This window comes from Cupressus sempervirens, chromosome 11 (genome assembly GCF_028749045.1).
Source record: "Cupressus sempervirens isolate cs-2001-9-10 chromosome 11, ASM2874904v1, whole genome shotgun sequence".
Classification (NCBI taxonomy): domain Eukaryota; kingdom Viridiplantae; phylum Streptophyta; class Pinopsida; order Cupressales; family Cupressaceae; genus Cupressus; species Cupressus sempervirens.
This window is the reverse complement of record NC_143128.1, coordinates 210,509,765-210,535,698: the sequence shown is the minus strand read 5'-3', so window position 1 is coordinate 210,535,698 and position 25,934 is coordinate 210,509,765. Positions and strand designations below refer to the sequence as shown.

General features: G+C 35.2%; 1 protein-coding gene across 1 annotated transcript in view; it reads right to left on the bottom strand.

Annotated features, from left to right (window-relative positions):
* The window catches only part of EMB2765 (P-loop containing nucleoside triphosphate hydrolases superfamily protein), a 118,365-nt gene extending 95,356 nt beyond the window's left edge, over positions 1-23,009 (bottom strand). The window contains exons 1-6 of the mRNA XM_089811948.1: positions 22,849-23,009; positions 21,360-21,808; positions 21,011-21,103; positions 20,835-20,897; positions 2,238-2,324; positions 1,993-2,145 (exon numbers count right to left, since the gene is read on the bottom strand). Coding sequence (XP_089668074.1) covers positions 1,993-2,145; positions 2,238-2,324; positions 20,835-20,897; positions 21,011-21,103; positions 21,360-21,785 — 822 coding nt within the window. The 5' untranslated portion in view covers positions 21,786-21,808; positions 22,849-23,009. The remainder of the gene's footprint in view (positions 1-1,992; positions 2,146-2,237; positions 2,325-20,834; positions 20,898-21,010; positions 21,104-21,359; positions 21,809-22,848) is intronic.
* Positions 23,010-25,934: the final 2,925 nt, after the last annotated feature.

Below are 25,934 nucleotides of genomic sequence, written 5' to 3'. Positions count from 1 at the left end.
TTTATTGCAAGAAGTTACAAAGGTGTCGTCTCCCAACATGGCATATGTAAGGAAGCAGGAAACTCCTAAATCGCTTCTTGGTATGCCTCTGAAAATATGAAACACTAAGTTTGAGATGTAGTTAGAAGGGCGGCAGACTTTGCAGACAGGTTTTAAAAAATAAGTCTAGAGAGCTCTGTGAAATGTCTAAGAAGGATAAAGTAAAAAACTGTTTGACCTCCTTGGATTTTTATTAAACAATGCCTATTGTATAGGTGGTGGTTTGTCTATATTTGTTAATTAGCAATTAAAGTCTTCTAAGAAAGCAATTCTGATAAAGAGTTCGTTCTGGAAAGGATGCACTAGCAGAAATATTAGAGTACGACTTGTTAAATTTAATAAAAGTATGTTATGTTGAAGAAAACATCTTCTCACAAGGGGAAATGTGAGCTATTATTATGACATTTTTATCAAAGAAATTACTCTTCAAAAGGTGAAATTCCTAAAGAGTAAATGTATACAAACAACACTCTTTATGAAGAGATGCAATTTTCTTTTAAGGTGGTGACGATTTGAAATGGGATGTTTCTATGGGAGATGAGAAGTTGCAAAATAAACTTTGTCGCAGTGTGAGCAAAGTTGACAATAAAAGTACATACGCCAAGAGAGAAAGCAGAATATAGAGAAGATTTCAGGAGTATATGAGAATGCAGATTACAAAGAAGAGATTGAGATCTCTTTGGAGCAGATTTGTGATCAGAATTGAGATAGATTGAAGGAGTTGATGTGCAGATTCTAAGAGAATCACGCAATCAGATTCTGCAACTACTGCGATCATCATTATAACAGAACGTACTGGTGAAATTGGTACTTCATCCTTGTGAAGTTGGTGCTTCATATTTAAGATGTTGTCTCATTTTGGTGATATTGGTGCTTCATCTTTTGTGGAGTTAGTGCTTCACATTTAGGGGTTGGTGCCAACAAACATTGCAAAAGGAGATATATATTCAAGCATTTATTGCAGTGGTCTCTCCCATTAGGGTTTCCACATAAACTCTTGGGTTCTTCAATGTTCCAATTTGCTAAAATTCAAATATGTAGTGATTAACTTAGAAAGGTGTTACTATTACTTGATCAAATTTTAATAAATGCTCCTTCTGATCCTTAAATCTCTCTGTGAATCTGACATCTTCTGCACCCATTCTTTTCCTTGGGGCTTTCATCCCCACAAGGAAAGGTAACTGAAGAATTTAACCTCAAGCACCAAGAAAGTTGCTGTAGCAGCATCACCTGTCTATATTTGATGTTGAGTTTAGGTTTGTAATGATAACTCTTTGCCACGTGTGCTATTTAATAGACCAGTTTCCAGCAATCGTGAATTAAATGAAATCAGTCCACAAATGTTGGCAGCTAACAAACAATCAAAATCCTCAAACATGGCAGCTAAGGGAATAACAAGTCCTCTAGTTACAATGGTGAAAGACTGGCACAGACAGGTAAGAGACTAAAAATCAAACAGCCAACTTATTTGATGGAGCAACTTAATGACTGATTTTATTCTAACTGCAGCAGACTGAGTCAATTTGTTTGGATCGAAAGACTCGGTCTTTTTTATTCCAACTGTAGAATGAGCACTTAATCAGTGCTATGGCTTAACATGGGGCATTACACTATGGTAGTGTGTGGATTTTTTTGAATTTGTTTACTTTTGACAATCATTTTGATATTATATCAGATGCTAGTCATTGTCCAGAGCTTATCCATATATAATTTGTGATCATCATCAAAACAATTGTGGTTTTCAGATAATATTTTTCTTTTATAAACCATTTGAAGTCCTCTATCCTCTCAATCAAAGAAAGGAATTTGAATCATAAATTCAAAAGTCAGTTCCAAAAATTAGCACCACCATTTTCCAAAACATTTGTAACATGCACATCAAAATGCCTTGGAATGTCACCACACTGGAGTGCAAAATATAAATGTAACAAAAATAGTACTATTAACTCTCACCTCTAAAAATTCTTGAATTAGCATTGGTAAAAATTTCACTTCAAGTTTATTACGAGGGTCAAAGGAATCTCCACATTTTCTAGCTTCTTTAGCTTCTTTCTTGACCATTATCTTCCATTTTTTTATCAGCTGAGGATGTAGGCAGAGCTCCATCTGCAACCCACCAATAATTGGACATTAAATTGGGAAATCAAAATTTGAGAGAATAACTTTACTTGCTAATAAAAGATTACACTGCATATTACCTGAAAACGACCATAAGAAAGACTGTGCCATAGCTGTAAATGTACTAGCTTGAGCACCGTCCCACGTACCATTTCATCTTCCAAGCTCTGCAAGGAAAAGCATTCATCTTAGAGTTTCTAAACAAGAAAGCGGGCAGGAAAACAAAGGCGAAAGATATACAGATATATTTGTGTACATATATATTGATGCAGAAGCATCCTAAGAGCAATCTTGCATCTCCCAAAAATATTTATTTAATTTAGTTACATTTAGTGAATAGTTCTGTTTTCAACAAGCACTAAATGCAGGTTATTATGTGTCTCCACATACCCTCGAAGGTGTTCAAGGGGACATAGGAGATAAAATTATTTATTATTTATAGCATGTGCCCAATGGTAAATGCATTTTTTGTAGCAGACACATGTCACTGATTATTAAAAAGTGAAAATTGAGGAATTTCTGACCTTAATATCCACTTTGGGAAGTGGAAAAGACTTGTTAACACACACCAAAGAGGTGGCCAAAAAGCATAAATGAAGAGCCACTTTTTGCGCACCCACTTTGAGGAAGTTGAAGAGTTACAAAGAAAATGGAAGAATCCCTCTATTAAGGACCTAACTGTGGAAGTTGAAGAGACTTGCAACGTTTGGTCTTCTATTGACAATGTGTTGCTTGTCATGGTGGCCATATGCTGGCCACCAAACAGGGGCATGGAGTTTCCAATGTTGGAGATTGTTGCTGCGACAGAGATCTATATCTCTAGAAATATGAGCGTTATTATCGTTATGATCACCTTTAGTTGAAGAGGCCATTTATGATAATGTTTATAATATTAATATCGAGACGTGTCTTATGACATGCATTGAGGCATGCATACGGAAATGTGACGAGTCCTATTTTGGGAAATTAAAGAGACATTCGGTTGTAATGTGAAGAGTCTCTCTATTTTGTTATATATATTGCATCAAGCGAAAGGCAACGTACACTTGAACATTTTATTATCAATTAAGTGATCTTTTGTTGTGTGGTTGGGTTTTTCCCTTCAATTTTTGGAAGGGTTTTCCCAAGGTAATCTTATGTGTCTCTTGTATCTATTTTGGGTATTCTTTATTGTTGTTCATCTTAATTTTTGTGTTAAATCCAACATGGTATCAAAGCTCAGTTTGATAACTGAAATGAGGGTATTATAAATTGATATGCTAGTTGTGAGAGAATTTAGTCATGTCTCTTTAGGAGCGTTCTCAATTCTCCTTTGTGCTTGCATGTACAATCTTTCTTGTCAGTGGCTCTGTTTTAATGGAGACCATGTTTTGCCTTCTCTCACACGATGATTTCGGGAGCAAACAATAGAAGAGCATAAGCCCGAGCATGAGCAAAATTTGTATTATGACAAAGATTCCTTCCATCCTGTAGTATCTATTCTTCCATTCTGACATTTTTTGTCATCTATTACGGATAAACCGTTATCTCAAGATTTACAACATATTCTAATGTTATTCATCTTCATGACGAGGCATCTCTAAGTGAGCCTTCACAACAAGGATAAAATCACAAATGGTGGAGAGTCATCTCTATGATCGAACAGGCAAGTTCGATGTCTTTCTACATTGCTAAGAACTCCTTGGTTGTCTTAGCTGCACAGGAGGTCACCCATTATTACTTGGTTCTAACGCCTGTGTTTGGAGCGGCAATATCCTCATTGCCACTTCTTTTGCCACTGTAGAAGGTAAATTGACTTTCTCGTGTAAACCATTACTGAATCAGGGAGCGCAATCTTCACAAGTTGCAGTGGGGCCTGCACGCAAAATCTTGAGCCATAAAGCTCCTATGCAGGCCCAAGTTCAAGCCACAGGATGGATGCCCAACAATGGCATTCACTCCTTGGGATTACCAAGAAAAATATAAAGGAGGATCCTATTTTCTTTCCATAATGTGTTGAGATTATCTTATTAAAGATAAGTTTTTTTTTACAGCATATTCTGACTCCTTTCATGCAATTGCAATGCAGACCAAGATGGTCTCGTTGTGCTTAGCTATCGACCTTTTGTATTGTTCCCAAGCAGGTAAAGCAAAGAGCTAGTTTTGAAATCGTCTAAGAAAATTCTCTCTTTCGATTATCATCAATGAGCTTCACATCCAATGACATCGTGTAGCCTCAACTATGTTGATGCTTTCAATTACAATATTGAGAGTTAGCCAACCTATAATCAATCCTCACGTTCTTTCTCTCCTTTCTGTCTTTTCTGTAACTCCTGGATCTATGTGTAGCCTGTATTGGAATTGTGTGTTTTTTCATTGTGGGTTGCATGACAAAGGAATTATGATTAGTTTATGTGGGATAATAATGGCATAGAAAAGCTCTCAAAATTTCTAATAGGAAAAACTTGACATCCAATATGGACAACGGGGAGAGTAAAGCGTGATTTCTCCTATATTTGTAGAATTTGACAACATTTGAGGACTCTAAGAAGGAGAGAAAGTATAGATATGTTCAAAAGTTGATAAGTGCAAGCTTGTTGTATACTTGGGAATGTGCAGAACCAAATAAGCCCAGATCGCAATATCTCCTACATGCACAAGTGGTGCCCCAATGGAGCAAGCTATAGGGGTGGATAAGTATGGCCAATGAGGGATAAACTTATGAAGCAAGAAACATCTTTTCAAGATATACAGCAGAATCTTGATATACAAGATGCATGGTTACTATTTTCCGGCAATTTATCTTGGCATCACTGCAGAGGAGCTTTCATAAGTGTCTATGTGAAAGAGATAAGTATTTCATGATCATTTTACTAGGAATAGTGCATAATTATAATATTGATCTCTATTAGAGTTGATATTATAAGTCATTAATATCTGTCTTGGTTGCAAGATGCAACAAGATAAGGATTATATATTCAAGGGAAAATGTTGAGAGGGAGATGTTGAACTTCAGAATCTTATTGCATTGATCAACGTAGCCCTTGATTGATATATATGATAAGTTGATGTTAATTTAATCTCTATTGGTTACAGGATGCAACAAAAATGATCTTTATAGGGAGATGTTCAGCTTCAGGGGGAATTGTTCTTGGTTGAGAGGAAGTCTTTATAGTATCATTGTTTTTCTTATACATGCTTCTAATGTTTGTGGTTTTGAGACTTTTTTTTTTTTTTTTTTTTTTAAGAGGGGTAAACGCTTTGACCTGGAGCTATGAACCAGTGAGGCCACAAACGGGGGACCTCATCCCCATGAGATTTGAACCTTGATGGCAAGGATAACAACACAACAACTTAACCATCACAACATGCCACTATTGGCATGTTTTGAGACTCTTGTTGGAAACAAATCTCAACTGTGATTTTTAGTGTTGATTATGAGTTCTTATTCATGTGAATTTAATGATATTTATAAGATCAACATGATAACTCTTTCACTTATAGTGAGCATCATGTAGAAAGAGTCCATGATATCAAATTGAGAGATTCCATGATGGGAATTGGAAGTTATGTTGAGAGTGTCCATGACCGTATCACGTTGAGAGAATCCTGATAAAATGCTAGCTGTAAACCTTACTAACTTGTCACGTTGAAAAATTCCATGACAACATTACGTTGAGCGAGTCCGTGATGAAAGTTGATTGTAATTCTTGTAGGTTTGTCATGTTGAGAGATTCCATGACAGCATCATGTTGAGTGAGTCCACGATGAAATTTGATTGTGATTTTTGCCAGTTTGTCATGTTGAGAGATTCCATGATAACATCATGTTGAGTGAGTCCATGATGAAAGTTGATTGTAATTCTTGCAAGTTTGTCATGTTGAGAGATTCCATGACAGCATCACATTGACCGAGTCTATGATGAAAGTTGATTGTGATTTTTTTGCAAGTTTGTCATGTCAAGAGATTCCATGACAGCTTCACGTTGACCGAGTCCGTGATGAAAGTTGATTGTGATTTTTGCAGGTTTTTTAATGTTGAGTGATTCCATGAACTATGTTTTGGATCTTTGTGATCAAAATTTATCATTGACATTTATTTCTATTATAGCCTAGTGTGACTATTTAGCTAAAGATCTCTCTTGCTAAGAGGGAGCGTTGGAGATTGCCCCTGTGATAGAGATCTTTATCTCTAGAAATATTGGCATTATTATCATTATGGTCACCTTCAGCTGAAGAGGACATTTATGATAATGATTGTAATATTAATATCGAGACATGTGTCTTATGACATGCATTGAGGCATGCATATGGAAATATGAAGAGTCGTGATTTGAGAAATTAAAGAGACCTTTGGTTGTAATGTGAAAAGTCTCTATTTTGATAAATATATCACATCAAGAAAAAGGCAATGTACACTTGAATATTTATTATCAATAAAGCGATCTTTTGTTGTGTGGCTAGGTTTTTCCTTTCAATTTTTGAAAGGGTTTTCCCAAGGTAATCTTGTCTCTTTTATTTATTTTGAGTTTTCCTTATTGCTGTTTATCTTAATTTTTGGGCTAAATCCAACATCCAAGAGGCACAAAATGTTATAAATTGGAGCTTGTGCTAGTTGCTTCATCATCTAGAGTTGATTAGATCATTCAGAGTTGAGTTCATCCTAAAGTGTTGAGTAGATTATCTCCTTCATTTCAGAGTTGAAATGATCATTCAATATTGAGAAGATTATCTCCTTCATTTCAGAGTTCAGTAGGAGCTCCAACTTGCAGGATTTGTAAAGCCCATGAGGATTAGCATTGTATTTTTTTGAAAATTATATTCCATTTATCAAAGCAATAGAAAGCAAGCTATTTTCTTTCTTGCAAATTTATGTGAAATTCTCTTTGTTATGCTATGTTTGAATGTTGGGTAGAGCAGCCCTTCATCAAGTGTAACAGAGAATGTGTTTGTGGAAGTATCCTTCATCAATGGTATCAAAGTTGGTATTTTTGAGCATGTCAACAAAGAGTGAAAAAAGTGTGAAAGGTAAGGCCATCTTGCACCAAGACCTGTGGGTGCATTGTGTGAGTTGTTGCAAAGCAATGCTCCTAAGGATGCAAACAGAGCACAAACATGAGGCAATCTTGCACCAGGAGAGGATCTATACGCAGAGTGCATGAGTTGTTGCAAAACAGTATTCCTCAGCATGCAGATAGAGTGCAAAATCATAAGGTATTCTTCCACTAGGATCTATGGGTGAAATGTGTATATGTGCATGTCGTATGAGGAGCTAAATAGACAATCAGTCAAGCAAGTATTCACGAGTGTGCAGGCAGAGTGTCAAACATGACGCAATTTGCACCAAGACATGAGGATGTTGGAAAGAGGATTTGTGCATAGGCTTCGAGAAGTTAAAGATGGAAAAGAGAAAGAAGAAAATGGCAATGTCATTGCATGAATCCCAAGGACTCCTATACTTGTGAGAATATAAAGAAAATTAAGAGATAGAATGATAGAGATGCATAGTTGATGATATAAGAGAACTTGAAAAGATGAAAAGACGTGATGGTGGTTTTCTTTCTAGTAATTTTTGATGAAGATGCAACAAAGTGCCTTATATGGCACACTGAAGAAGAAATGGAAGTTGTGCAAGAGGAATTAAAAGGTGTGGTATTTGATAAAGAAATTGATGGAGATGAAGAAGATGATGAATTAGCAGCAGAGACATGTCCCTTTGAAGGTATGGAGAATGGAGGCTGCAATAGAGGTTCAGATGATGGGCTTTGAAGGTCCTTTGATGAGCAGATTAACAAAGATGAGGATATCATCTTTGAAAAGGAGATTAGAAGAATCAATAACTTCTAGGAAGTTGAACCTAGGAGAAGGAAGTGACTGAAGCAGGAGCAAGTCTTTGTGAAGGTTTGAAAATGTTAACAGTAGAGGAGGAAAGTGAAGAAAGACTTGCAGTAGGAGATATAATTGAGATTGCACCAGTAGAAGCAGAATGGATTGCACTTCTTGAAGATACAGAAGCATGTTTTTCGGAAGGCATGAAAGAAGAAAAGAAAGAAGTTGCACTTGTGGGTGGTGTTGCATCAAAGGTAGAGAAGAATAAATATGAAGATTTGGCAAAAGTTGTGAAATTACCTGAACAAGGGGATCATGGAGAGTATAAAACAGCATAGCATAGAGAGATTGATTGTAAAGAAAGGAATAGAAAAGAAAGAAAAGATTGTAGGATGTTGGAGAGGTGTATGCTAAGGTGGTGCATAAAGAGGAGATTGCAAAGTGCATTTGGTGGAGGGGGTTGGACTTAGGTGGGTTAAAACCCACCAAGAAGAGGAGGAATACTAAGTGGTGAGATGATGAGCAATCCGAGTAAAGCAACACTTGGAGGAGGAAGTTGGATTATGGTGGAACAGATTCCACAGTGAGGAAGAGAAGTGTGGAAAAGAGTTGACAAACAAAAATGATGCCTGTCCCGTCTAGTTGTTGGATAAGGAGAAAGAAGAAATTTGATGTACTTGTTACAATGATGTTCATTGAAGATTCTTTGCAATCTGGAAGTGTGGGTCTACCATCTGGCTCAATATTGTGAGACCAAGCCCATAGAATCTTCCTACCTCAAGTTCCTATTGCAAGAGCATCCAAGGGTGTAATAGCAATCTTGCATCAACCAAAAACATTTATTTAATTTGATTAAGTTTGATAAATAATTCTATATTCAATAAGAATTAAATGCAAGACAGTATGTCTCTACATGTACCTTGGAAAGTATTTGAGGGGACATAGGGGATAAAATAATTTATTTTTTATGGCCTTTGTCTAATGGTAAATATGTTTTCCAGCAAAGGACACATGTCAATGATGATTAAAAAGAAAATGGAAGAATTTTCCACCTTGGCATCCACTTTACGATGTGGAAAAGACTTGTAGCGTGTCAAAGCAGTAGCCACAAAGTGTAAATGAAGAGTCACTTTTCTAGGTGCCCACTTCGGGGAAGCTGAAGAGTTGCAAAGAACATGCAAAGATCTCTCTTAGGCTGCAATCTTTGAGATTTAAAGAGACTTGCAATGTTTGGTCTTCTATTGGCTTTGTGTTGCTTTTATTGGGAGCCATGTGTTGCCCACCAAAAGGGGTCATGGGATTTCCAAGAAGCACAAAAATCCTACAAATTGGGGCTAGAGTAAATTATTTCGTCATTCAAAGTTGAATTGATCATTCTAAAGGTACTCTGAAGATCTCCCCCTTGCTAAGAGGGAGTGTTGAGAATAGTAGCTAGGATAGAGATTTGAGTACCTGTTTTGCAGCATATATATATTCTCCCCTTTCTAGTCTTCATGTCAAATCTTCTTTGTTGATGTTCGAGCTCTCATACTAGGATGTTTTCTCATATTTGCGAACTTGCATTCTAAGTATATGGCTCAAGATTATATTGTTCATGCTACCTTTTTGGTCAGTGTCTTCTCTGATTTCACTTGTGTTCTCATGACCTTTGTGTGTGATGCAGGAGCATCTAGAGGTATAAGGGCAATCCTGTGTCACCCAAAAAAATGTACCTAGACATAGTTTCTGTTTCATGTGTTTTCATTTCAGGATACCCATTTGGGTCAAATAAAGGTTCCAACTCTCACAAATCCACTATTGGTGTTCTGGGTTAGAGTTTTTAAGCACCTTGGGATACGTGTAAATGCTGAAAAAATAGGACTATGTAATTGAGCCATAATTATGGTGAGTTAGAAGGTGTAAATTGGAGGGATGATTATAATTGTAATTTAGAACATTCCAGAAAAAGAATCAAGTCAAAAGACTCCACGGTTTGCAAGTTATTGCAGTTTTTCGATTTCTGGAGACCTCCTAAGAATGCTTAAAAGTCAAGTCAGGGGCATTAAATGACCTCGTACAGGGCCGAAAAATGGGGGACGAGCGAAGCTCGTTCATAGGGCTATAGAGCACTCCGAGAGCTTTTCGAAAATGTAAATAGTTTGTCAATCGGAGCTACAGTTCAAAAGTTATGCCTCCCGAAAGTTTAGCTACCATTTCTAAATTCTTCTAATTTTGCGCCAACTTCTAATGCGACTTCTGGAGCCTTCTATTTTGGCGGTGGATGCCAACTGGCACTTTCTAGAATGTATTCCTAATCCTTAACCCTTTGGGGTCTATTTAAGAACATTTCTGGCATTGTAAAAGGCAGTTCGGAGTGGAGTTTGAGAGGAGGTACTGGAAGGAGAAATTATCTCCAGTTTTATACTATTGTAAGCCCAAAGGGCATGTTTTTGAACTCTGTTTTCTCTGTACTGAGTGTATAGGCATATTTTCATAGTTAATAAAGTTTTCCCTTTCCTATTGTGTCCATTCTGTTATTGGTAATGATCTCATCAGTGTGTCATTGTATTGCTATGAAGTCCATCATAGCATATGACTTGGTAGTGTTATCTACTTGGCGTCCTCATAAATTTCTTCTCTCCAACGGTGTTCAGTTTATTTCTGGCTTTCGATCAGCTATATTATACGCGTCAGTTCACCTTGGTCTTCCATCAATATCAATTATTATAATTAGCAGCTCTCCTCTTGCCTTCACCGAAAATATTAATGATGCCACGTCACTTATTTTGTAACCGGCAAGAGAGTAAAGTGATTCATTCTTATGCATGTCTCAACATACATGAGGACTTAATTCGTCATCTAAATAGGCGATAGGGGTGCACGGCGTACAGATTTTTTGCATCATATTTGATCAGAAAACACAATGATCTTTATGTAGAGGCAATGTTTTTGGTATTATACAAAACATACCAAATTGGCAGTGCTTTTGAAGTGACTCTTATTGTCTAGAGTTTTCAGATTGTTGTTGACTCTGCATATAAGTATCAGAGTTAAATTTATTCATGTGCATTAAGAGTTTTATGTTTTATAGATATATACATTTTTGTATTCTGTTGATCAATGAATGATCATCAATTTTTGCAAAGGTTGACAGGATCTTGTATCTTGTAATTTTGTTCTGAGAAACTAAATAAAGGATCTATTTTCGGTGGGCTAGGTGGTTTCCCTTGGTCAGGAGGGTTTCCCACGACAATCTCGCGTGTTTTAAGTTTGTTCTACATTTTGTTTGTAGTCTCTTCCTTACTTCTAGTACTAAACTTAACATGGTATCAAAACAAGTTTGAAGTATTTAGATCTTGAACCAGAAGTTCTATCATCTTGTTTACTCTTCTTGATAAGAAAAATTCTTCATTATCAGTGTGAAGATGGTGAATGGTTTGAATGTTGAGAACACATTAGAAGGATCTTCAAACTTTGCTTCTTGGAAGCCAAGAGTTCTAATTGTTCTTGAGGAAAATGATCTTTTTGACTATATAAATTCTGATGTTACAGAATCATCAAATGATGTTGATAAAGCTCAATGGAAGAAGAATAAAGTGATGGTCAAAAAGAACATGATTGAGATTGATAAAGACACAACCCAAGACAAAATGAACACAACAGGAAATGAGACTTTTATTATCAGAAATGATATGCCCTATGGGCTTACAACATAATCGGATTCTGGAGAAAAACCCTTCTCACAGTACCTTCTCCCAAACTCCACAAAAACTGCCTTTACAATTCAAGAAATGACCTTAAGTAACCCAAATTAGGTTTAGGGTTAGGATACATTTTAGAATATGTCATTTGGCATCCACCGCCAAAGCAAAAGATTCTAGAAGACACGTCCGAAGTCTGTGCAAAATTAGAAGAATCCAAAAATGGTAGTCCAACTTCCAGGAAGCATAACTTTTAATTCGGAGCTCCGATTGACGAACCGTTTACATTTATAGAAAGCTCTTTGAGAACTCTATATGCTTATGGACCAGCTTCGCTCATCCCCCATTTTTGGGGCCTATACAAGGTCGTCTCAAATCTGACTTTGAAGCGTTCTTAGGAGGTCTCCAAGCAACTTAAAACTGCAATAACTTTCAAACCATAAACTTAAAGCCTTTTGACCTTATTCTTTTTCTGGAGTGCTTGAAATTGCAAGTACAATCGTCCCTCCAACGTACACCCTCTAAATCATCATAATTATAGCTCAATTACAAAAAACCCATTTTCTACATTGGCACGTTGCCCGAGGTGCTCAAAAACACCAACCCTGAAAACTAATAGTGGTACTATGAGAGTTGGAATCTTTATTTGGCCCAAATGGGTATCCAAAAATACAAGCACATTAAACAGAAACTAATACTAAGCATATTTTGGGTAATACAGGATTGCCCTTACACCACTAGGTGCTCCTGCATCAGACTCTATCAAAGATCATTTTATTCCAGTAATTTCAAAATTGGAATCAGCTAAGGAAATGTCCAACACTCTGATGAATCTATATGAATGTAATAAAACCAGTAGAGCTCTTACTCTAAGGCATCAATTGCTGCACATAAAGATGTTAAGAGGAGAATCCGTGGTCTCTTATTTTATGAAAATTATAGAACTCAAAGATCGGCTTGCTAATATTGGTGAAACTTTTGGTGACAAAGATCTTGTTATGTTGGCAATGAATGGTCTTCCTCACTCTTGGGAGTCATTCATTCAAGGTATTAGTGGAAGAGATGAACTTCTGAAGTTTGAGTGGTTAAGGGCAGATTGCATTCAAGAAAAGTGTGGGTTGGAATCAAGAGGAAGCAGTCGGAGATGTCTTAATGGCAAAGTGATGAAAGAAAACTTCAAATGATTCAAAAGCAAAAGTTTTGAATCAGCTCCTGAATTTAAGAAAAAGAAAAGAGATCTCTCTCGAGCTCAGTGAGTGTGATAAATTTGGTCATTTTGTAAGAGATTGCAATATGAGACTAAAACCTCTTCATGAAGTTATTGTTGCGAATGTCGAGAATTCTTATCCTCAAAAGGAATCTAGCAATAATTCTAAAGGTTTTTTTTTTTATTTCTACTCTTTCCAGCAATATTCCTACAAACAGTGATAAGTGGTTGATTGATAGTGGCGAATCTCATCACATTACTAGATACAAAGAACACCTTTCTGATTTGAAGGAAAAGGACTCTCCTTTACATATCATCATTGGTGATCATGTTAATTATTCAGTAAAAGGTGTTAGATCCACAAATTTTTAATTGGATTCTATTATACCTCTTCATTCAAGTGATGTGTTATTTGTTCTAGGTATAAAAAGAAATCTGATTTCAATATCAGCCTTAGAGGATAGAAGATATCATGTGGCTTTAACTGATGGTAAAGTTTTGGCATGGAAAAAGAATTTTGATTTTAGATCAGCTCATGAAATTGGAATTAGTCCTGACAGCCTCTACACACTTTCAACTCATCCACTTCATGCTCTTGCTCTAAATTCTTCAAAATCAAGTGAATTATGACACAAGAGGTTTGGGCATTTAAATTTCAGAACTTTAGGCTCTATGGAAAAAGTTGTTGTTGGTCTTCCTAAACTAAATTGGGATCATGAAGAAGTATGCAAGGGATACGCTCTAGGTAAGATTATTAAGAGCTCTTTTCATAGTAGTGAATCTAGAACTAAAGAAATTTTAGAACAATTACATTCAGACTTATGTGATCCCGGGGTTGTTGCATCTCTTAGTGGATATGGTATTATATTTCTTTCATTGATGATTTCTTCTCGTAAGTGTTGGATATATTTTCTTAAATATCAAGAATCTGACGAAGTGGTGTCTCATTTCAAAGAATTCAAAGCTTTGGTTGAAAATCTATCTAACAAAAGAATTAAGATTCTAAAATCTGGCAATGGCGGAGAATGTGTATCTCGAATTTATCATAATTTTGTGATGAGACTGGGATTAAGAGGGATTTTTGTGTCCCCTATAATCCTTAACAAAATAATGTGGCTAAAAGAAAGAATATGACAGTTGTTGAAGCAGCAAAAGAAACAATTCATGATCAAAATCTTCCTACTTTTCAATGGGTTGAAGCTTGCAAGACAGCAGTACACATTCAGAATCGTTGTCCATATCAGATCCTTGACAACATGACTCTGAAAAGAAGCTTTCTCAAGTATCAAACCAAACATTAGTTATTTCGGAATTTTTGGTTGCCTAACATATATTCACATTCCTAACGAGAAAAGAATGAAGTTGGACCCTTTAGGAAAGAAAGGGGTAATTGTTGGCTATAGTGATTCTTCAAAAACGTATATGATTTATGTTCCAAGAGAAAAACAAATTGAAACCAACAAGGATGTCACATTTAATGAATTTGTAGCTTGCAAATTATCCAAAGATTCTAGTGTTAAATCTTTAGCCCAGAAATCAAAGATGATAAATAAGAAAAGAACATAATAGATGCAAGAGACACTCAGAATTATTCTTGAAAAACCCTTCTAGAATGAAGGGAAAAGCCCAGCCACACAATAAAAAATATCATTTTAATAATCATAAAAGTTCAAGAGTACAATGCCTATCGCTACATGCGATATAAATGACTGAAGGATAGACTCTTCACATTCCAACCAAAGGTCTCTCCAATTTCCCAAAACGTGACTCTTTATTACAATTACAATTACAACTCTTCGAATTTTCATGCCTCAATGCATGTCGAATGACACATGTCATTTCATTAATATTACAATTTAATCATAAGTTATCCTTTTCAGCTCAAGGTGACAATAATGGTAATAATGATCATATTTCCAGAGATAAAGATCTCTATCGCAGGTACCATCTTCAACACTCCCTCTTAGCCAAAGAGAGATCTTCCACTAAACAATCACACAAGACTATAACCAAAATGTCAATGATAAAATCTCATCACATAGATCCTATAAGATTCATGGAATCACTCAACATGAAAACCTATAACAATTACTCATATTCATTAAATCACTCAACATGAAAACCTGTACCAATTACTCATATTCATGGAATCACTCAATATGAAAACCTATAACAATTACTCATATACATGGAATCACTCAACATGAAAACCTGTAACAATTACTCATATTCATGGAATGAAAACAGGAACAATTACTCATATACATGGAATCACTCAACATGAAAAGATTTGTGAGACTCACAGCTAAGCCTTTAATCACGGATTCTCTTATCGTGAATTGTCATGGAATCTCTCAACATGACATCCAACTCTCATCACGGAATCTCTCAACGTGGTGACATCATGAACTCTCTCAACATGATGTTCACTACCACATAGTGAAAGAGTTATCATAGCTAATCTTACAATCTCATTTATTCACACAAAATAAAATAACAAAATAAGACTTAGTTCCATTTAAGTCTCAAATTTTACAAATACCACAAGCATATATGAGAATGAAGGGGATTCCATAAGTACTCCCTCTTAATTACGAAGCCTCCCTCTGAAGCTAAAAATCTCCCTCTAAAACTCAACATCTCCCTCTTAATTAAAGCAACATCCTCTTCTTATTGCATTTCTAGTTGTATCCTACAACAAAAGGGAGATTAATAACATCAATCCATAATAGAAGTCAATAGCCAGTATGGAATATCAATGCAACCAAAGCAATAATAAATCCTAAATACTACACAATTGCGTAATAAAAACTTATCTATCGTAATCTTTGTTGCAGACTTCAATGGCTTCTACATGGATTGTCCATTTTATGAACCTCACTCAGCATGATCCATGCTGAATGTAGCTGTAGAAAGTTTGATGCCCGTTTAATCATGACAAGCGGTAAAACCAAAATCGACATCTGAAGCTTCTTCGAGTCAACATCTTTTCCTCCGACCTCTATGACAATAGTAGACTGAATCAAAACCTCTAAAGAAAACTATTGCTCATGCAATTTACAGCGGAGAACAATATATTATGACTCTCGTTTCATACCAGAGATCAATTGACATCCAAGACAATACTTTAAGAAAAATAGACTTTCCTTGAAATTTCTCCCAACACGACATGCTGAAACTCCCGGAAACCGATGATGATTATCATCGCTCTTGTGTTAGCACATAAACAGACTTAATGAATGATGAGGAGAGTAAGACTAAAACACGATGATGAGGAGTCAATTGCATATCAACATTAATACTGTAATGCCACACACCATGTTGAATGGACGGTGATGGTCAATATCATGGTTGGCAGTTACAAAAATGAATAAGTTCCAAATAAAAGAAAATCCTGCTGTTACACAACACTTTTGATGCCTCTTACAAACAATATTGGAGACCCAGTAAAGAAAGAAGGGCAGTGAAGGGTTGAAAACTTCATCAAATGGATACTACAATAGCTAGAATAATAGCTGCAACAACTATTCTTCTATTGGAACAATAATAGCTATTGCAGCAGTGAAGGGTTGAAAACTTCATCAAATGGATGTTAAGATAGCAGATTTAAATCTAATCATTGAAGAGCAAGTTTGCATTGAACAACCTGAAAGATTTGTAATCCATGATAAAGAATCTCATATATGCAACCTGAAAAAAGCCTTATATGATCTCAAGCAAGCTCCTCGAGCATGGTATGGAAAAATTGATAACTATCTCCTAAGTTTGGGTTTTGAAAAGAATGATGCAGATCTAAATTCGTAATTGTAAATGGCAACAAAGTGTTGATCCTCATGCTCTATGTTGATGATTTATTTCTAACTGGTAATGATGATCTTATCATTTTGAGACGAGTGAGCTTAATTCAAAATTTGAAATGAAAAATCTTGGTTTATTGCATTATTTCCTTGGGCTTGAAGTATGGCAAAGTCCAAATGGAATTATTTTAGGTCAAGGTAAATATGCTATAGATGTATTAACAAGATTTGGAATGTTTGATTATAAATCTATTGTTACTCCTATAAAAGCAAGTATGAAGAAATTACATGAGAATGCAATCGTTTCAAATTTGGTTGATCCTACTATGTATAGACAGCTAATTGATTCCTTAATGTATTTAGTTAACACAAGACCTTATATTTGTTATGCAGTAAATACATTGAGTCAATTTATGTATGAGCCAAGGTAAATTCATCTCGTTGCAGCCAAACATATTCTGAGATATATTCGTGGCACAGTGGGATATGGATTAAAATTTTCATCTGATGTTGACCTAACTTTACCAGGTTTCTCTGAATTAGATTGGGCAGGGTGTGTACCTGTCAAGAAGAGTACTTCAAGTTGTTGTTTCAGCTTGGGTTTACCTATAGTTTCTCGGTGCGGTAGGAAACAAACTTGTGTGGCTCAGAGCACTGTTGAAGCAGAGTATATTGTAGCATGTCTGGCTGCAAAAGAAGTTGAGTGGCTTCGCAAATTACTTGTTGGTTTATTTGGTCACCTTACTGAACCTACTATGATCATGTGTGATAATCAAAGTTGTGTAAAGCTTTCAGCCAATCCAGTTTTTCGTGACAGGTCAAAACATGTGGAGCTTAAGTACCATTAGCTGAGGGATATGGTTCAAAGAAAGGCTATTGAGCTGAAGTATATTTCTGCAGAAGAGCAGGTTGCAAATATCACCAAGCCTCTTCCTAGAGTGAAGTTTTGCCACTTCAGGGATAAGCTTGGTATTGTGGAGAATGATGCTGTTGCTAAGAGTCTTCGCTTCAGTGATTCATTGCATGCTTAATAAGTTCTTCTCTACAAGAGAAGTTTGAGGTGAGATCCCTTGTTCCACCCTCTACGAGAAAGTATGATGGAAATACATACTACTCTAGAAGAAGTCTGAGATGTGAGCCCTTATTCCACCCGTTGCGAGTAGGCCCGAAGGATCTACCCACTACAAGTAGGCATGGTGGAATTGCATTCTTCCTTGGGAAAAGATTGAGGTGCAAACCCTCTCACCCTCTACGAATAGGCATGGCGGAAATCATGTGTATCATTTCTTTCACCCTCTAAGAGTAGCTATGGTGAATATATCCTTATGAGATAAATTTGTATGTCATTATGATGACAATTAGGTGTTTTCTCTTGCTATGCTGAGATAACAATTCTATTAAGAGAATCTATGATAAGACTTATTTTTTGTTGATTGTATCTTTGTTTGCATCTTCATGCTATTGCCTTGAGAAGGTACTCTAAAGATCTCCCCCTTGCTAAGAGGGAGTGTTGAGAATAGTTGCTGTGATAGAGATCTGTGTACCTATTTTTGCAGCATGCATAACTCTCCCCTTCATAGTCTTAATGTCAAATCTTCTTTGTTGTTGTTCAAGCTCTCATAATGGAGATGTTTTCTCATATTTGTGCTCTTGCATTCTGAGTATATGCCTCAAGATTATATTGTTTGTGCTACCTTTTTGGTTCATGTCTTCTTCGATTTCACTCATGTTTCCGTGACCTTTGTGCGTGATTGTATTGTTATGAAGTCCATCTCAGCATATGACATGGCACAGTTATCTACCTAGTGTTCTCATTACTTTCTTCTCTCAAGCGGCATCAGGTTTATTTCTGGCTTTTGATCGGTTATACTATATTTTCTGGCTTTCGATCGGTTATACTATATGCAGTGGTTCACCGTAGTCTTCACCATCAATATCAATTATTATAATTAGCGGTTCTCCTCTTGCCTTCACTAAAAATATTAATGATGCCACATCACTTATTTTGTAACCAGCAAGAGAGTAAAGTGATTCATTCATCCGTGCCTCTCAGCACACAGGAGGAATTAATTCGTCATCTGAACAGGCGATAGGAGTTCACGCAATATAGATTTTCTGCATCATATTTGATCAGAAAACAGGATGATCTTTATGTAGAGGCAGTGTTTTTGGTATTATACAGAACAGACCAAATCAGTAATGTTATTAAAGTGACTCTTATTGTCTATAGTTTTCAGATTGTCGTCAACTCTGCATATAAGTATCAGAGTTAAATTTATTCATGTACATTGGGAGTTTTATGTTCTATAGATATATGCATTTTTGTACTCTGTTGACCAATGTATGATCATCAGAGTTAAATTTATTCATGTGCATTGGGAGTTCTATGTTCTATAGATATATGCATTTTTGTACTCTGTTGACCAATGTTTGATCATCAATTTTTGTAAAGGCTGAAGGGAACTCATATCTTGTAATTTTGTTCTGACAAACCAAATAAAGGATCTATTTTCAGTAGGCTGGGTTGTTTCGCTCGGTGACAAGGGTTTTTCTCAGGGTAATCTCAGGTGTTTTAAGTGTGTTCTGCATTTTTTTTGTAGTCTCTTCCTTCTGGTTTGAAACTTAACACATTCAACATTGAGAAGATTATCTCCTTCATTTTAGAGTTAGAGAGTAGTAGACACAATTTGCAGGATCTGTAAAGCCCGCCAGGCTAAAGAGTTGTGTTATTCTGAATATTGTACTCCATTTATTGAAGCAATAGAAAGCAACTTATTTTCTTTCTTGCAAATTTTTGTGTTCTTCTCTTTGTTATGCTATATTTGAATGTTGGGTGGACTAGCCCTTCATTAAGTGTAACAGAGTATGTGTTTGCAGATGTGTTAGGGGAGTACCCTTCATCATATACATAAATATATAACGAGAGAAAGCAGATGAAAATTAGAATACTCTCAAAAGAATGTTGACAAGAAAATTAAAAACTAGATCTAAATTTTTATTTATTTATTTAAAAATTATGATTATTAACTAATTGCATTACGCAATTTCCTCAAAGTCAATTCCTTGACATAGGATTATTGTGCAATCCAAGTTTGTGAAACATAAATTATGAGGGTTATTAAAATACTTGAGGAATATTAATAACATTTTGTGACAGTGGCATGTACAGTGGTTTTTTTTGGAGGTAAAAGGTTAGAAGCCTGAACTTAACAGTGACATAAACAGTTATGCTTTGCACTAACAGAGGTACTGAATCATCAAGGAATTCAGCGAACACACACACACACACACAGACATTCTTAAATTACATGATAACATTTGGCTAGAGTTAGTACAGAACTTGGAACACTACATTATCACTTGTCTTTTGCAAATGTCAATTTCCAAGACTATCGTAAACATTACCACATATACATAAATATAGAACCCTTCATCATATACATAAATATATAACGAGAGAAAGCAGATGAAAATTAGAATACTCTCAAAAGAATGTTGACAAGAAAATTAAAAACTAGATCTAAATTTTTATTTATTTATTTAAAAATTATGATTATTAACTAATTGCATTACGCAATTTCCTCAAAGTCAATTCCTTGACATAGGATTATTGTGCAATCCAAGTTTGTGAAACATAAATTATGAGGGTTATTAAAATACTTGAGGAATATTAATAACATTTTGTGACAGTGGCATGTACAGTGGTTTTTTTTGGAGGTAAAAGGCTAGAAGCCTGAACTTAACAGTGACATAAACAGTTATGCTTTGCACTAACAGAGGTACTGAATCATCAAGGAATTCAGCGAACACACACACACACACACAGACATTCTTAAATTACATGATAACATTTGGCTAGAGTTAGTACAGAACTTGGAACACTACATTATCACTTGTCTTTTGCAAATGTCAATTTCCAAGACTATCGTAAACATTACCACCTGGAATTTCCAAATCATAATATTAAGTGGCAAATCTTAATAATCAGTTCAGAGACCGTATAGAAGAACCTAAACTGTTGCCCAATTTGAGATAGGCACCATAGACATGAGGTAATAACTGATGCTGAGATCAACATCATCCAGGACACTGAATGAATCTCATAATTTCCAACATACCGCCCTTGCTGTATCTGTTGCATCTTATAATTAGAGTGATTAAAGGAAAAGAGAGGCTAACTTTGTACCTGGAATGAATGGATCATAAAAAGCAAGTAATTTATCTTCTCTGCAATGTTTAAGCTTCTTTCCTGAAACATGCCATATACAAACAAGAAAGTTACCTCTTCATTCATAAAGTAAATAACATCAAAAGCCACAAAATTGTTGAGAGCAATTACTCAGCAGTGAGAAATTATTTTACCTGCTGTTTCAGTAATAAAACTCGTCTCAAGAAACCTTCAAATGCTTCCTCCCTGTCATGAAAACATTTCCAAGCTGGGACATTTTCCCGAAACTGACTTGTCCAAAAAAGCCCAACAGTAAACAAACACCACAAACATAGTAAAGAAAAATGTTTAAGAAAAAGCGTAAATAATAAATAGAAGTGAGATAGCTTTCTAAATTGTAAAGATGTAACTACAACAAAAAAGCTCAAAACTGGAAATTCATAATACATCAAATCTATTAAAGTACAATTAAACATTGGAAATAATGTAAAAGAACCATTTTCAAAAGAAGACTGCGAGAAACATGGATATCAAGAGACCAACCTTTTCATTAACCATTAGAATGATGGACATGACATGCTCGAATGTTGAATTCTCAGGATCAAAATTAGGCCACAAATAATTTTCAAGGTATTGGCTGACTTCAAGAACCATTACCCTGTGTAAAGGAACAGATTTCCTGCCACTTGTATCAAGAAGTTCAGTTCTATAAATCTCATCCACAAGACTTGGACTAAAAGAAGGCTTTGAGGCTCCATCTCGAGATATCGACCAGTGCGCAGCTGCAATTTTGGTGATCCGATCTCTCTGAATTTCATTAAGAGTAATTGTATTCCCTGCAACCAACCCTGATTTCTGTTCCACTGACTTTGGAAGTGTCTCGTCTATTTCTGTCCCAGGTGGAAGTGGATATTCTGCTACATGAGCTCGTTTTTGGACATAAAATTCTGCAGCCCGAGCAGTAGCCATAGTACCAGGAACAAAGGTTTAAACTGCAGATGAATAATTCAGGTGTTTGTAAATGTTAAGTTTTGCTGAAATTCTGGAAGACTGTTAGATAAAAGTTAAAACATTCCCATACAGTTACTGAATTTTCCTGGACATGATAAGTTCCTTTCTTTTTTTCTCTTTGAAAACATAACTTTCCCTTTTAAAAAAAAGCACATACAGCCCTTGTGTTTGAGCATTATTCCAAATCAAAATTTTCAAATAAAATATCATTCTACAAATCAAAACAAAGAAACATAAAATGAAAACAAGCACGTCTTTAACTTTCCCAGTTCCAAAAATTTAGCATACCGCTTCCAATGGACTATTCTACTTATACAAAGTCGGACAGCAAACCCTAGAAGAATTCCAAACATAATGCCTATACAACGGACAATCCTAAAGAACTGACAATGTAACCTCACTCCAAGACTCTAAATTAGCATACATCTAAAGTCTCCCGGAAACAACTTAAGAAAATCTTAAAACAATCGCCCCATTCAGTCTTTATAAACAAATGCATCTTCAAGCCAATGTAATTACTTCAACTAAGGTCAATAAGCTATGAGATATTGGCGATAAGACTCTCGCTGTTAAAAATACTCACGGCATATAGCTATTGAGATTTTCAATCGGGATAGAAGTTCTTACTATGTTTTTTCAGCAGCTATGGCGGTGTGGGTATCTCTAAACTTATTCTTCTGGGCAGTTGGTAGGCCTAGAAATTATCATGAAAGGTTCAAGGGAGTCGCAAAGATGGGCAACAAGCGGGTTAAGTTCTAAATGCCTTAGAATCAAATCCCCAAATCATCTGAAACATATTCTGCTTTGCATTGGCGTTTATATTCACGTTAGTGATGTTGAGTTTTAGCTGCAGCACCCATAATGTTCATTTCAAATAATTTCATGTTGGTTAAGAGAGACCTTGTAGTCGTTGTATTTTGTTACAGAAACACTCAATATCAAAGCCAAACAAGCCAACTATTCAATGTATCAAAATAAATTATATGCATAAACAAAAAAGAAAAGAGGAAACTAAAGTAACCTGGTGCCAGAGCAACCTCCAGCTAGCTTCTACTTGGGTTTCTTACTGCTGCTCATGACATCTTGGGAACTTCCCGTGCCCTTTTAAGATGAAAGCCCAGTACCCTGAACTTATAAGCGCACAAGTTGGAATGAGAAACCGTACGCGCCTGCGTTTTTATTAATTAGAATCTGCAATTGTTTTTCTTTATAAGCCGAAGGCGTTCCTTATTAGTATTTGGCTCTTATTAAAAAAACTATTTTTGAATTTTTCCTTTCCTATTTGTTGAAAAATATTCTAAAGTTAACAAGCTAATTTTTTAAATTATTAAATGATCAAAATCATTTATCTTAGCAATGATTGGCTGATAAATTTAACATTTTTAGAACATATCATTTTTTTAAAAGTATCACCGTGCATTTTCATAAAATATCATTTTTTAAAATTATTAATATTAAGAACGCATGTACACTAACACATTTTATATTTTTCTTAAATCATTTAATAAATATAATTTATTTGTATTTTTTACTTTAAATTTCTTTTACTTAGTCTATAATTATTTTGAACATTTTATATTATATTAAAACAATACTAAAATTAACCTAAAATTAACTTTAAACTTAATACAATTTTATTTTGACATTCAATTCATTTAATAAATAATTATTTCACTATATTATAAATAAAATAATATGTATAAATATATAATTTTAAATTTTAATCTCTGGTAAGTTTATATCATGATTATATATATTATGTTAAATAATCATTATAAATATAATATTTTATATATATATAAAGATATCTTATTTTAATTTTAATTATTATTTGTAAATTTATTCTATTATTTTTTACGAAATTAATTTATATTAGAACTATATGTTGGAATTCTTTAGAATAAATAAGAGGGGGGTAAATCAGTTATCTAAGGTCTAGATGTATAAATAAAACTTTTCATAACTTAGTGAACCCATAAAACATTTATCATCATGCATTCATCCATAAGATTATTCAATCACTTAAAACTTGTAGGTTACTATCAAATCAATTTGCAAAAATGTAAATATGAAACATAACAGATTCAACAACACATTTGACACAATGATTTATGTGGAAACCCAATTTGGGAAAAACTACCAGTAACATGCTACTCTTTTTCACTCTTACGAAGTGATGCCTTGTGAAAGGCCAACCCTGTTAAAAGTTACAATACACATTATTAAATGTGACCTTATTAAAGGATTTCAATCACCCTATTAGGAGTGAGCCTTGTTAGAGGATTTTGGACCATTCACTTGGAATGTCACCTGGTTAAAGGATTTACAAATGACTATTAGGTCAACCTTAATCGAAAGGATTTACCCTAGACTGATACAATTATTAGAGAGTAACAATAAGATTTGATCTGATAACAATTTACAACTCCATTTGCAGATTACAAATCTTTGTTTTAATCCTCCATTATGCTTAGCTTTCACACTCTTCAGCTCTGATAGCTTGTTCACCCTTCAAGCATTCATACCCTTAAGCCTTATTGCTTAACATGCCAATGCAGACTCTTCACTTAGGTCACTTGATGAAGCAATACCCTAGACTCCTTGTCTTCCTTAGGTTCTCGCACATGACAACCCTTGCTTCTGACTAGTCATCCCTATAAATAGAGAATTAAGATCTCTTGGCGTTCATTCTCCATCGTCCAATTTAGGGTTAGGGTAGATTAGGTAGGATTTAATGAATCTACCCTTCATTCCATATCACTTCTAGAAACTTTTCCTTCAATCGTCTCAAGATGGTTTATCGTGAATTACGTGCCACCAGCTCAACAATCTTATCTTCCACCCAGTTCACACAATCCAAGAAAATAACTTTGTTGGCTTGGATCCATCGAATTCAAAATCTTTCTAATAATGCTAACACTCGACATTAACTTGCTTCTAATGCTCGGCACATACTACGTTGCTCGACATCCTCTGTAAAATCACTCGGCACGAACTAATGTTTACTGGTGTTTGGCATCAACTAAACTTTACTCAGCATACACTAAAATAGACTTTTACTCGGCTCCAACTGATTTTCTGCTCGGCTTGCACTAACTTTGCTCCTCATCTACTATCCATTTTGTCAAGCTTGGTAGACAAACTTTGTTTAACTTGTTCTTATGAATTTATTTAGTGTAACCAACCTTTGCAACCTTATGTAGATTATGAATGCACTATGATATCAATGTCTTAGTTGACTCTTGTACTCCTTTTTCATATCATAACTCAACCTTTCCTCTAAGTGCTATTGTTACATCTTTTGATCAAATCCTCTTCATCAATCAAACAAATGATAGTACTTAAATCATATAAGCAATTGTCTTATTAGAAAAATAGAAGGTTTGACGTGAGTGAAAAAATAATGATTGCAACACATTTATCATACTTGTATCAATTTGTTTTCAACAATCTCCCTCTTTGGCATTGATGGCAAACTTAACTGATCAACCAAACTGACTAGGTTTAAAACAGTAAGACCAACAAAATACCAAAAAAAAAAAATTCCTTGTATTGAAATCTCTCCCTCTATCAGTAACTTTTATCTTCTTCTGAATAGGTTACAAAATCTATTCTGTTATGATCAACAAATAATCAACAATCAATTCATCCTTATGACTCCCTCTGAATTACTTCTTATATCTCCCTTCTATAGTTATCTCCCTCCTAGTAGGTAGATGTTATCAGCAGATATCTCAGCAGTCAACATTATTCCCTCATACTGTGTGTTAGGATTTCTCCCTCTTTGTTCAATCCCCAATCTCTTATATTTCCCCTAATCAGTAACTATCTCCCTTTAGTTACTGACAAATTTCTTCTGTATTTCTCCCTCTTTGACAACAATGCCAAAGATTTGTGATCTTAATATGTAGATATGAATCTCTTTAGTTTCTCCTGTATCAGCTTGCTTGTGACTGATCTATAGTTTCAACTCTTTGATTACTTTAGGCAATCCCTAAAGTAAGATACATCCACTACATCAATTTGTAGCATATGACAATTAGCTTGTTTGATGCAGGGCACTCCTTTTGTTTCTTAGATAGCCTTTGATAATCTAAATTTACCTCT